At 35.9% G+C, this 13,965-nt stretch overlaps 1 protein-coding gene across 1 annotated transcript in view; it reads left to right on the forward strand.

The window, feature by feature from the left end:
• The first annotated feature begins 5,664 nt into the window (after positions 1-5,664).
• Positions 5,665-13,965, forward strand: part of LOC136845787 (transcription factor HES-4-like) — a 213,312-nt gene continuing 205,011 nt past the window's right edge. Inside the window, exon 1 of the mRNA XM_067116103.1 lies at positions 5,665-5,796. Within this exon, the coding sequence (XP_066972204.1) occupies positions 5,731-5,796 (66 nt within the window). The 5' untranslated portion in view covers positions 5,665-5,730. The remainder of the gene's footprint in view (positions 5,797-13,965) is intronic.

Genomic DNA, 13,965 nt, shown 5'->3' on the forward strand with positions numbered 1-13,965 from the left:
GTTTACCCTAAGCGTGAACCACGTGCGGTAGTGCTCCATATTTCGACTAACTATTTATATTTTCTTTCTCGAAATGCTTTCCTACAGCTTACTCCGTGCTAATCTCTCTACTGACTTCTCGAAAGTACTGTATAAATCCCTCGTCTTAATTATTCATTAAGTTTTAATTTTAAAAGTGACACCTTGTGAAAAATTTTACAACATATTTTCCATTTTATAAGATGACCTTTTAAGAGAAAATAAAATGATCAGTATTCCAGATACAATGATATAACACAATGGATGCAGGGAACTCTTAGTAAAATAGTTTTTTTTTTTCTAGAAACAGATGATTTGATGTTCAAATTAGTTTTGAAGTGTAATGCCGTATATTCTTGCATAATACTCACGGAAAGAAAAATAGGATATTTTAAATGGACAAGATACAGTCAAGTGTAAAAAGACGATGGCGAACAATAACGGTGACTTCACTCCTTCATTTAGCGTCCGTTGTACTAAATGGAAATTCGGAGATCTTTCTTTCTGCTTTTTTTTTTTTTACTCGGTAAAAAAGGCAGTTTCAAAACCACTAGGTTTAAAGCTTGCTCTGAAAGCAAAGGACAGACATCCAGCAACTTCAACAGCCTATTTTGATCAATATCCTTAAAGTGGATACCGTGGATAAGTACAAAATGAATTACCAGCAAAGACATTAAAAAAAATTATGTAACTTGAAGCATTTAGATCAGTGAAATATTAGATAAAATATTTATATAATATTCATAGGGGTTAAGGAATTCTGAAAACTTCCCTTTCAAAGCTAATTTTTTCTTGGACGCTTCACAGATCCGGTAAAAATAATCTTCGTAAAGGAAGTGACGCTTTCCGTAACAACGAAAGGAAGAATGGGAACCAGTTGTTTAGCAACATTAAAAAACACGATCGCGTGACCAGAAATGAATTCCGATTCGAAATTCCATTACACGCTACTCCCCTACTGTAGTCCACAGCAGGAAGTCTTAATAAAGATGAAGCTGAATTAAAAAAAAAAAAAAAAAAAACATTGCCCTAGTTTTCCCTCCAAACCACTGAAGAATTAGTCAGAAAGCCCAATTATTCGAAGGAAGAGACGGTAGGGTTAATTGGATTTAGCAACCCAAAAGTCCAGAATGGGAATGAGGATAAAAAAGGAGAAACGATCCTTAAGAGATTCACTTTCATCGGACTCTGGTGAACTAGTGCCTCAGGCTTTGGCCTCCGGATCGATGGTGCTGCTGGACCTCTTATGGGTTAGTAGGCTACTAGTGGAGGCGAAGACGTCCACGCCATACGTGATGCTGAATGCACGGCAGCTCTTCAATCTTCAAAACAGCAGTGTTTGCCGCTAAATGTTGCTAATAAAGTATGTCTGTGATTACATACTTGCTCCAGTGACGTATGCGCGCATAGTTCATGTATGTTTATATATATATATATATATATATATATATATATATATATATATATATATATATATATATATATATATATATATATATATATATATATATATGTGTGTGTGTGTGTGTGTGTGTGTGTGTGTGTGTGTGTGTGTGTGTGTGTGTGTGTGCGTATAAACCTCAACCAAAGTTGACGCCTATGTGGTTTTCGTCGACGCCAATTGCACGCTTTTAATTGGTTACCATCATGCACTCTATTATATGTTACGCCTTTGTTCGAGCCATGTGCCTTACCGAAGTATCACTTTACGTTGCGGATTTTTGTGAGATGGATACATACCTACGTATACATATATGTATGTATGTATTCTCCTCGCAAAAATCCGCAGCGTAAAGTGACACTTCGGTAAAGCACATGACTCGGACAAAGGTGTAACGTATAATAATGCGCATGATGGCAGCCAATTGAAGGCATGCAATTGGCGTTAACGGAAACCACAGGGACGCCAACTTATCATCAACGACAAATTAGCGTTAGATAATGTGGACGCTAACCTCACCTCCGTCTCTCTCTCCGGGCCAAAAGAAACCTCAAATCACTCACGGGGTAAATCTTTTGCGCAGCCGTTTCCTTATTGCTTCGATGACTGCAGTAACTAAAACATTTTTGTAATACATGCGGTCATGACAGCCATTTGAGTGCAATTGTTCAGTTTATCGGAATCATTATAATCAAGAAATGAGTGATATCAAATTCTTAAGAGAGTTTTAAATATGTAATGAGAATTCTATTGGCCCCGTTGGTCCTGAAGAAGCACATCTCTTACAAGAAATCAGAACGCATAAAGTTAGAGGTAACAGAAAAAGCAACGATAAAAGTAAAAAAAATAACAACGTAAAAAAAGGGGGGAGGATGGAGAAGAGGAAAAGGGTGAAAAAAAGAAAAAAAAAAAAACCTCGTCCTACCTTAAGCAATAAAACCCCACCATCCCCATCATCAAAGCCGCCATCAGCATCTCGCAAACCAGATGTCAACGAGAAGCTGCCACCCTGGCCATGGCCACATAGCCCACTCTGGAAGATGACCTAAATGCAGAGCCAGAGGATGCATTCGTCTCTCTCTCTCTCTCTCTCTCTCTCTCTCGCATAGACACAGGCCCACAAACGGTTGCGAAAGCTTTTCTGCAACTGATACGAAAATGATGACTTTAACAGCCTTGAAGAACAGTTGCAGTAGCCATTGCTGAGAGAGCTCGATGAAAATAAATGTAAAAAGAAATGCTTTTTTTTTTTTTTTTACTTCAAAATGAATTCTTAGTTACAGGCGGAGTGTACACGTCACGTACACATAGGAAAATGGAAATAGTGTCTTTTGGCTGGTATATGCTGTCATTTAATCAGTGTTTGCTAATATAACTTTTTTGAGGTGCAATAATAATAATAATAATAATAATAATAATAATAATAATAATAATGTACCTAAAGGAAGTATGTCTATGCTTACGATGTATATCCCAATTGACAGAAGTCTGTAAAACTCATGTTCTCATGTTCGTGTTTGCCCGATTAAAAAAACACTCTTTTAAACACTCTTTCTACACCGAACAACCAAAATAACTGTTCTAATTAAAAGCCATTAATAGCCATTAATGAATATTCTTTTAAATACCAGGTTATCTAAAGGACTGAAGTATATTCCAAGGAACTGGAATTAACAGTTTATTTGTATTTATATACATAGAAGTTGATGTTTAACACATACTAGTATACATGAAATAGTAACTTCGGCATTTCCAAATATTCGCATTTGTAGGCATTCTATTATCTCAAAATTGTACATATTTTCTTATTCTGCTACTGAGGAATGATTTCCATTTCTTTCAGCCCCTCTTTTTTTTATCAGTTTTTTTACTTGAACTTTTTGTCTTCGACATTTCACTGGATTTCCTCGATTTATCGTTTCTAAACTTATGTCCAAAATATAAACTTTAGTAATTTTTCTCAGCGTTACTTATTGTTAGTAGTCATGAGTAAATCAGAAGTCTTTCGCAATTAATTATCAGCTAATCAGTGTTGTAAGCAGTTGTTTAAACCAATTAATTATAGACTTGCTCACTGTTTACCGTTTCCTAATAAGAATTTCTAACAGAGCAAGAGCACATGTTTGTGTCTGATATAGCCTAAGGCAGAGATTTCTCAATAAATAACAAATAAAGAAAAAACAAATAAATAAATAGACATGAGTATTTAGATAAATAAATAAATAAAAAAAAGCACGAGAAAATTAAAGTATCATTAAGAAGGATGAGTGAATTAAATTTGAAAAGCATGGAAAATGCAAAAACCTATAATTTAAGGAACAAAAAGACTGAGGGCAGACACGCATATCAGTTAGCGACCACCTACTTCTACGTCTTATATTTAATTATCCCCCTTCCAATCTGACGCTGATGAACAGGTACCAAGATCACAAAGATTTAATTCAGGAAGTCGAGGGCTTCCGTCAACAGCCAGCAACTGATACGCAAGGAAGAAAACATACGTGGAGCAGACGCATAATGAACCATGCAGCTTAATATTTTCTGAATACTAAATGATAAATATACCCTATTATGTATATTATATATATATATATATATATATATATATATATATATATATATATATATATATATATATATTATATACATATATATTATATATATATATATATATATATATATATATATATATATATATATATATATATATATATATATATATATATACTGTATATACATATACATATATATATATTATATATTATGAAGAAAATGTTTGTTATGAAGTGGTTATATAAGTTTAAAAAATAATGGGGAAATACTGTGTGTGACACACACACACACACACACACATGACCTAGAAAGTTAAGTATACCTTAGTTTTACCAGACCACTGAGCTGATTAACAGCTCTCCTAGGGCTGGTCCGAAGGATTAGACTTATTTTACGTGGCTAAGAACCAATTGGTTACTTAGCAACGGGGCCTACAGATTATTGTGGAATCTGAACCACATTATAGCGAGAAATAAATTCCTCTAACTCTTCATCAGCCGGCCGGGGAATCGAACTCCGCCCCAGCAAGTGCCAGTCCGCAGCTCTACCGACTCACCCAACGAAGAGCTACATGACCTAGAAAAACCTATGATAGAATATATAGAGAAACATTGCGAAGGGTGTTGAGATTTAAAATTGGGTGATGGGAATGAAGCATGTTATAATATTTTAGGTGGGAGAGTGACAGGTTAGGTGTGAAAACTTGTCTGAGATAAGGGTGTACTGTGCCTGTAGCAGTTCAATATCTTTATGGATGGAGTGATGTGAGAAGTCAGAGAAGGAACGATAAATGTAGGATGAGAAACTTGAAAGGAAACTTCAACGACTAGTAAAAGAGTTCGAAATCCTTTAGAAGAAGAGAGAGTTGAGAGTAAATGCCAGCAAGTAATGTTATAAGAAAAAATGGGGTGAATTTGCATCAGTATTTGGGAGTAAATTTAATGGATGAAGATAACAAGAGACGATATGTGAATTACAGAATAAGTGAAGCAAGTAAGCTGGCTGGCTGTGTGAAAAAGACTTGAAAGAAACTTGAAATGTCCATGGAAGCCAATGTGTGAATGCGTGAAGAGAGTCTTAACCTATTGTTCTATATGGAAATGAAAAAAAAAAGTTGCTAACATGATCGGTTTGCAGTATATGTGGCGTATGAGGAACTGATAGGATGAGAAATGTGGAGATACATAGAGAAATGTAAAAAGAATAGAATAGGGAAAAGGATAAGGTAGAGTATTTGGTGATGGTTAATGAGGAGAAATGGATGACAATACGGTGATAAAAGTGTATATTTGGAAGTGTTAGTGGGAAGGAAGGGAGAAAGATTCTGAAGGAGTTAGTTAAATGGTATATGAGAGGGATTAGAATTATACGGCCTCAATATCCATGAAGTAAGTGAGCGCACATATATATATATATATATATATATATATATATATATATATATATATATATATATATATATATATATATATATATATATATATATATATATATATATATATATATATATATATATACTGATGTGTATTGAACTCAAGGGATATGCCAGATGAAATGACTGGTATTATATTTCTACAGCCAGTTAAGATAGCTTTCTAAATCACATGAGGTACTATGTTCTTTACCACAAGCTGTGTTCCATTACAGAGTCCAGGGAGGTCCAAGTTTCTCAAGAACGCGATTGACGGATCCCTTTTTACCTTCGAGGAGGCGAAGAGATGTGCCAGGGAGGTGGGGAACTCATTTTTGTGCCGTACTACCTCATTTCTTCGGGCCTTGTCAAGGTGAGTGTGTGCAGGTAAGTAGTTCAATAGTTGTGATTTTATGTGTACTTTAGGGGTAATCGGTGATGTTCATATTGGCAATTGAAGTTATAGTCTTGGTCAAGCCTAGGTAAGTTTGATTAACTGCTTAGCTGATCACTAACATATTTACTCGCAATTTATAAGCGACTAATGCAGATATGTCATAAAATCACTTAATGCAAAGCGTTTTTCGTATAACGCTAGCACCGACTGCTCACCATCTTTCCGAAGAGGCACTATTAGTTAATTCTGTCATCGAGAATATTGTTATACGTCACGTGGTCGTGGCCAGATAGTCTACTTGCCGTTTTTTCGGGAGGGCCGTTGTAATGAATCACCATGACTCGAGAAACATTCCAGCCAATCAGCGCTTTTGTTATTGTCGTGTGAGAGCTAATCAGTGCTAGATAGTTTCTGTAAAGATACAACGTTATTGCTGTTAATGGCGATATTATTAATCGTTGAATGAAAAAATTACTGCTATACGAATATAGACAACGTACTAGTATCTATGAAATTTTACGATTTAGTCGGGCCGCCCCTGGACAGTATGGAAAAAAGGAAAAAGGAAATTCTCTCACGTTAGTCTGTGGCATTTGCGACAAAGATAAGGAGAAGCTGGCTAGGATTGTCTCGTGTTCAGATGATGGTGATAGGGATGACTATGATCCGGTAATAGAGCTTGAATGATAGTGTTGTTATTGAGCAAGCTGATGGGTGAGGGTAAAGAGAACAGCGTGATGTTAAAGAGCAGGAAAAGAAAACGGAAGGCTAATTGTGTGAAAAGAAAGAATAGGAAATCGTTATTATTCGATTATAGTGGCAGTGACACCTTAGATGACGGGTGGGAGCATCCTTATAATAGGTGTTTGTGACACAGAATGTAATGATCCATCCTCCATGTATGCCATAAACGAGGTTGACACCCTGTACGTCAGGAAAAAAGAAGAAAAGGGGTTAGCAAACCAAAGACATGGGATGCTAAAGTTTCTAAAGACGAAAACTTTGGCCTGGCCTAATTTTATCAAGAAGATTGCACTAAGAAAACTGTTCTAGCCAAGAAGGTTGGTCCACCCTTACAACTGCAAGAACGAGTGCTTTTCCAAATTAGTGGGGGTGAGGCGATTGATGTGATCTTCAAGGGATACTTGTCAATTGAGACAACAAAGTGCAAACAGCATATTTCTTAAGAAATATTCGCGGGGAACCCATTAAGAAGTAGCTCTCTAAGGTTGAAGAACGCAGGAAGTGGACAATGAGCAACGCTGTTACCTTCAATTAAAGGAATAACAGTCTGCAAGGCTGCCTCCTCTGCATTCATGCAATAACCGCTATGAGGACCCAAGGTGCTATGGAAAAGTTTTCTGAGGGAGGAATAACAATAAAGGACCTAAAGGGCGCTGACCAGGAAAATAACGGGCTGTTCTAGTGTCCATGAACACATGCAAATTCTGCTATTTTGTTCCAGTAACTACACACAAGTGCATCCCGAGCCTGCAGTTCTTGGAGTCTCACTGTACGAGAAACACCTTGATTGGATGGATGTCAGCCGGCCTGATGTCGCTTTGGTGAAACTGAAATACTACAAGAATATTTTCAGTTACAATAATCGGCTTTCGCCTTGTGAAGACGGATGCCTTACCACCTGTTACCAGCTCACGGAAGCTCTTGTTTACAGGAGGTGGACTGGAACAGATGTCTCAAAAAACATTTGTAACTTCCAATACTATGAAGACTCAAACTCTGTGACGACTACGTCTGTGTCGCCTAGGACTTGCAGCAGACCATGCCTTGTCCTCGCATTTCTGTCACGGCACTACAAACGCAAATTGCGATGTAGCCTTATCAATCGTCCATCCCTGTCTGTGGAGTAATGCAACTAACTGCACTACAGAAATAAACAAGACAAGAACTCAAATTCTGGTGAGTACAACTATTTTTTTACTTCATCAATTTTTTTTTCTTTTCATCCAGTTAGAATATTTTTTATGCAATAATCACCATTATCTTCATGATTTATCATTATACATAAGTTGTTAGAACTAGTAATAACAAACTCCATTTTGTCAATTTTATTATCTACGTGTGAAAACAATTTTTTGGAATTTTGGATATTTTCGAAATTTTTTCATAAACACCATAACCTTCATCATTAATAATTATTCACATGCTTGTTAGAATTATATTGATATACTCCCTGTCTATTAATGTGGTAGATCTAAGCCGCCATTCCGCTGCGAGCCCCCCAACCGCCTCCATAGGTAATACGGCAAAATTATAACCAGTCAACACCCCTAGAGATCTACCCCATCGGTATCATGTAGTCTTCAAAGGTCAATTGCAGTTTAGTTACAGCCGCCCGACAAAATATTACTTTAAATTCTTGTAAAGCAAGTAAAATAACACAGGAAAACGTCAATTGCCATAGTCTAGCTCACCGCAGAACTACGGCTTAGAATTACCATTAATGTTTATTAATATGTATGAATATATTAAATTTTTTGGACATTTTGGACATTTTAACGTTTTTTTCACTAATCACCACTATCCTCATTATTTATCAACAATATGCACAGGTTTATTCTTCTTCTTCTTCTTCTTTTAACGTTAAAATTTATTAACTGTGTGACAATATTAGTTTGTTGGAATTTTGTTATATTTTTTTTTTGCATTGATCATCATTATCTTCATGAGTAATCATTGTTCACAGGTATGTTAGGAGTATTATTATCATATTCTAAATCTGTATATATTTATCAGCTATATGTCGAAATATCAAATTTTTGGAAATTACGGAAATTTTTACATTTTTGTACATTTGTCACCATCATCTTCACCATCAATAATTATTCACAGGTTTTTAGGATTATTATTGACGTACTTCATGTTTATTAATGTTTATTAACTATGTGTGTGACACGTAATCTTTGGAAACGTGGAAATTTGTATTTTTTTGCAATAACCACCATCATCTAAATCATTAATTGTTACAAGTGTCTCAGGATTGTTTTTAGGACACTCCATAGCATGTTTATCAATGTTTGTTTGATTTCATGAACTATGTGTAACAACATTTTGGGGAATTGTTGGAAATTTTCTTTTGAAAAAAAAAAAAAAAAATTGGTGGCTGGTGGTTTGGAACAGATTTTTGAAAATTGTTGCCATAGAACATTCTGCAACAGCATAAACTAACAATAACAACAACATCTTGGAGCTTTTTCCATACAAACACGATAAAAAACATTTAAGTACATAAATTGGGCAATTATAGAAACAAAAGACACAACTGCACAATTTTGGGGATGTCTCAAAAAACAATAATAAACGTTTTCAAAACTTGTTGCATAGTTATAGTTTACACAGAATTAGCTTCAATTTAAAAAGAAATGTAAGGTCATAGCGCCATAGATAACATATTTTCGCGATCTGAAAATCCCAGATTTATGGTAAATCTAGTTTAATCTAGAAACTGTTTTGCCGTGTAACTTAGAATATGTGACACTGAAGTCCTAGAATAGTAAGATCTTTATAATTATAGATTCAGATATGATCCTGGTTATTTGTTTTCAATAAAAACACGTAATTTTGATTGTATATCAAGCATGCAATCAAGTCTTTGTCGTTATTATTATTATTATTATTATTATTATTATTATTATTATTATTATTAAAACACTAAAGATAAAAACCTGAGAGCAGAAAACATACAAATTAAAAGATTATTAGATCATAAAAGAAATCTGCAATAAGACACAATAACATCTCGAAGTGAAATTTAATGAACTCGCTTTTATTTAAAATTAAATCTGGAGAACACCCAACAAAAAACGAATCCAGCTGTCAGAAAATTCATTATATTATTCCAACTTTTTGCTACAAAAACCAGACTCCAGTTCTCTGCTAAGTTTTATTAAATGGTTCCCCCTTCTGTTTTGAAAAATCTTCATATACTTAGCTTTTAGTTTTCTGTAAAAGAAAACTATTGTGCCGGCTATGTCTGTCCGTCCGTACTTTACTCTGTCCGCACTTTTGTCTGTCCGCCCTCGGATCTTAAAAACTACTGAGGCTAGATGGCTGCAGATTAGTATGTTTTTTATATAAGAAAGTTAGCAACAATCGTGCATCTGACAGCGATATAGGACAGGCCACCACGGGCCCATGGTTAAAGTTTCATGGGCCGCGGCTCATACAGCATTATACCGAGACCACCGAAAGATAGATCTATCTTCGGTGGCCTTGATTATACGACGTACAAAAAACTTGATTGCGCCAAAGAAACTTCGGCACAATTTTTACTTGTTTATGTAGCCACCTAGTGGAAGCATTCATATACCGGATAAAGTCTTTCCCTCAGAATTAATCCCTTAATCCCTTTGAGTAATTTTTGTTGTGATTTCTCTTAAAATCGACCAGTCACATTGCATGACCTTCAGCCGCGCATTCGTACCACCCAGTCTCCATAGTATGATATCCGACTCGTGCAGTAATGTCAGGTAAGACGATGACTGAGAGAAACCAGATGCGGTGCTACGAGATATCCCCGAGGAAAATCACTGTTATCATCACGGCCGATTCTGGTAATCACTTCAAACACTTACGTAATGTCATTTAAATCATTACTGTCACCGGCTCGGTAATACCTTATTTCACACAAGATTATCAGTCTTCGCCCCTTTTTTTTTTTCCTGTGTATTAAGCATTATTATCAAGACGTCTAAAAGTAAAGTAGTCATTCGAATGCTATCCCTGCTTTGTCGCAGTTTTGTCTGAGGAAAGAAAGAAGGTGAAATAGTTGAAACTTACAAAGTAATTATCAAGGAACGAGTTTGAAAACAAATCAGTAGTTGTAGTAAGGGAAAACATGCAATAAAATTGCCGGGTTCAAAACTTACAAGCATATATTTCAAACAGTGGCCTGTCCATCTGCTCTCTCTCTCTCTCTCTCTCTCTCTCTCTCTCTCTCTCTCTCTCTCTCTCTCTCTCAAATATATCAGACAAAGTGTTCATCCTGTTTTTGCACGTCCGAAGTTTCTTATATGAAACATTAGATTAACAGTATCATGTTAAAGCACAGGAAATTTGCACAATATATTTTAGCATGATTTACCATGACATGATATACATACATACATATACATACATACATATATATATATATATATATATATATATATATATATATATATATATATATATATATATATATATATATATATATATATATATTTATATTATATAGCATTTATATTCGGCTTGTAATCAGATAGTCCAAGTTTCGATTCTTAGGTAAAAATGGGAACATGTAGGTGACGATTCTATGCCTCGACCGTCCTAAGAAGCGTTTTGGTTACTTAGTTGTTAGGCAACAACCGTGGGTTGCAGCTGGGGGGAAGAGGGAGAAGGAGTAGCATTAACAGACGTGAATAATCGTGCCCCGACGAAGTGTATATATATTATAACTGCAATTGCGCTCGACTCAAATCACCATAAACTCCAGTTAGGATAAGAAAATTTGTCATTGTAACGTGGGCAACACCTCTCTCTCTCTCTCTCTCTCTCTCTCTCTCTCTCTCTCTCTCTCTCTCTCTCTCTCTCTCTCACGAAAGGAAAGTTAGTATTGTTCGTAAGGCATCATATATCTATAGCACTGATAAAATCAGTGCAACTTGTTTTCAGGTCGTTTGTGCTTCATTTACTAGAATAGTGTTCTCCGGTGTGGATGTCTGCTTCTGTCAGAGATTTATCTCTTTTAGACTGAGTGGTTCGTGGTGGTGGTTTCTGTTTCCTAATAGTAGCAGTTATGACTTGGATCATCGACGGATGGTCTTTTGTTTGTCACTTTTTCATACGTTGTATTCCAACTGAGATCTTTCATATTCACAATTGATCCCTGATCACCTTTACCTGCCGAGAGTAACCAGATTCGCTGAACAGCAGCGCCAGTTTGCAGTAAATGTGCCTCGCTGTCGAACCTCCCAGTTCCAGAGGTCCTTTATCCCTCACACCATTGGATTGTGGAACAGCCTCCCAGAGGATGTCGTGCAATTGGAACTTCAGAAGTTCAAGCGAAGATGCAGTGTATTACGACCATAATACTATTCTCCTTGCATTTTGATACATTTTTGTCTGTTTATTAACTTGTTAATTTATTTTTTCTTACTTAATAAGTGGGATCTCTTCTTTATATGTTTCCCTTTACCTCCTCTTACTTCTTCCTAATGAACCATGTTCTTTGGAAGCTTGAATTTCAAGTCAGTGACCCCTTTGGGCTTGTTCCAAATGAATGGGTTTCATCATCTTAATAATAATAATAATACTATACATATCAAATGTCAAATCAGAATTTACCAGTTGAAATACTTATGAAATATGATGTCACTGGTACAACAGGGAGAAAGGATTAATGCCAAAAATGTAATGGGATTTATTTCTGCGACGTTGTAAGTGAAACAGATGCCTTGGAAATAATATAAAAAAACTATTTTCATTATCATAAGAAAAAGGAATTCAACAACTAAAACCTGAACAGCTCTGTGATAATCAAACTTTTTGAAATATCCTCATATTCAGTGACTAAAGTTGTTATTACCTTTACATATTGTCTTATATAAATTTTAATAATATTAATATATTTACTACATAACGTTCAATAACACACTTCAATGGTCGTAACAACTTCTTAATAACTAGTTTTTCCTCATATTTATGCATGCGCTTTCCACTGAAACCCTTGATATCAGAGAGGAAATGACTGATGGAATTCTTCGTTTCTGAGTAGGAATCGAACCCTACTATCTAGAAAAGTTAGATGAACTTTAAACCGGTGTGTGTTCGAACCTCACCTGGGAGAGAGACTTTTTTAAACCATTTCCTTCTGTGATTTCCCAACCTTCAGTGGAAAACGTATCAAACACATTAGGAAATAGATAAATTAAGAGGTCAAAGTGGCCATTCGAACATAGGCTACTGACAGGCGAATGTGACCCACTAAACTAAATATACTATTTTCTGCACGTCTAGAATATCTGTGTAATTTTCGTAGAACGAAGTCTCAGATTTGTTGCCCTTGGCCTGACCTTATGACGTACTGGTATGACCCAAGTTGACCTTGAAGATCCATCTTGTGACAACCGGAGACAGGTCGTGGGTTCGTCGTTAACACCTCTGGCATTACGACCCGGAAATGTATCTTTAGTAGCGGGAGGCTTCGGAAGGGTTGATGGCGACGTGACTGGCAGGTTGACGTGTTATTTGGAAGGCGGTTCCGCCCCCTTCTTGAGGTGTTTGCTTTTACGGAACATCTGCCTCTGTTTCTCGGAGGTCAAGTTGATACTTCTACGGGATTCGAGAATGGTGAAAGGTTATTCGGATTATTAGCTGCTTTTCGACTGGAAACTGAAGTTTTACACTTATATCTCAGAGTTAAAGAACTAAAAGCACGTCAGTGAACTGTATTTTCTATTTTACAAGAGCAGCCGATGCTATATTTGGCAGCGGAAATATGCCAGCAGACGTTTCGATAACCTTCCAAATATCTTTGACCTGCATTCACCCAAAACTCAACTTACAACGGAATATCTTACTCGTCCTTGATCTTTTTCTCGTCACTTTTTATATTATTTTATAGCAATTAAATTTTGAACCTAAAGGTCCTCTTACCATACTTTAACAGCGCAGCATTTGCATGTGTTAATATTTTATGTAAACGTCATGAATCTATGGTATTTCCAACAGCAATCCTCTTTATTTACAATAAATTTTTCGGTTGCTAGTGATCCATTCTGTCTTAAAATCAGGGGATTATATAATATTGCAAGATCCCTCACAGGCAAAACTGGGAATAAAGAAATCAAAGATCCAAACCAAAACGGAAACATGCCTACTTTATCACCGAAACAAGGGGACATAATATGAAAAGAAGAAATTAAATGCTTCCCCTTCATCAGTTCTCAAGAAAAGCAAAAGTCACTCGAGGATCTCCGGAAATATCTTGGATCCTTCGAAGTGTGAAGAAAAAATGAAAGCAGTCATGAAATCATAATCACAGGCCATGACGACGTATGTCTAGACGTTTCGAAAATTAATAGGTTTTATTCCTCGAGGCCGTCAACGAAACTCTTCATTATATACTATATAACGGAAGTAACA

The sequence above is a fragment of the Macrobrachium rosenbergii genome, chromosome 14, assembly GCF_040412425.1.
Source record: "Macrobrachium rosenbergii isolate ZJJX-2024 chromosome 14, ASM4041242v1, whole genome shotgun sequence".
NCBI lineage: Eukaryota > Metazoa > Arthropoda > Malacostraca > Decapoda > Palaemonidae > Macrobrachium > Macrobrachium rosenbergii.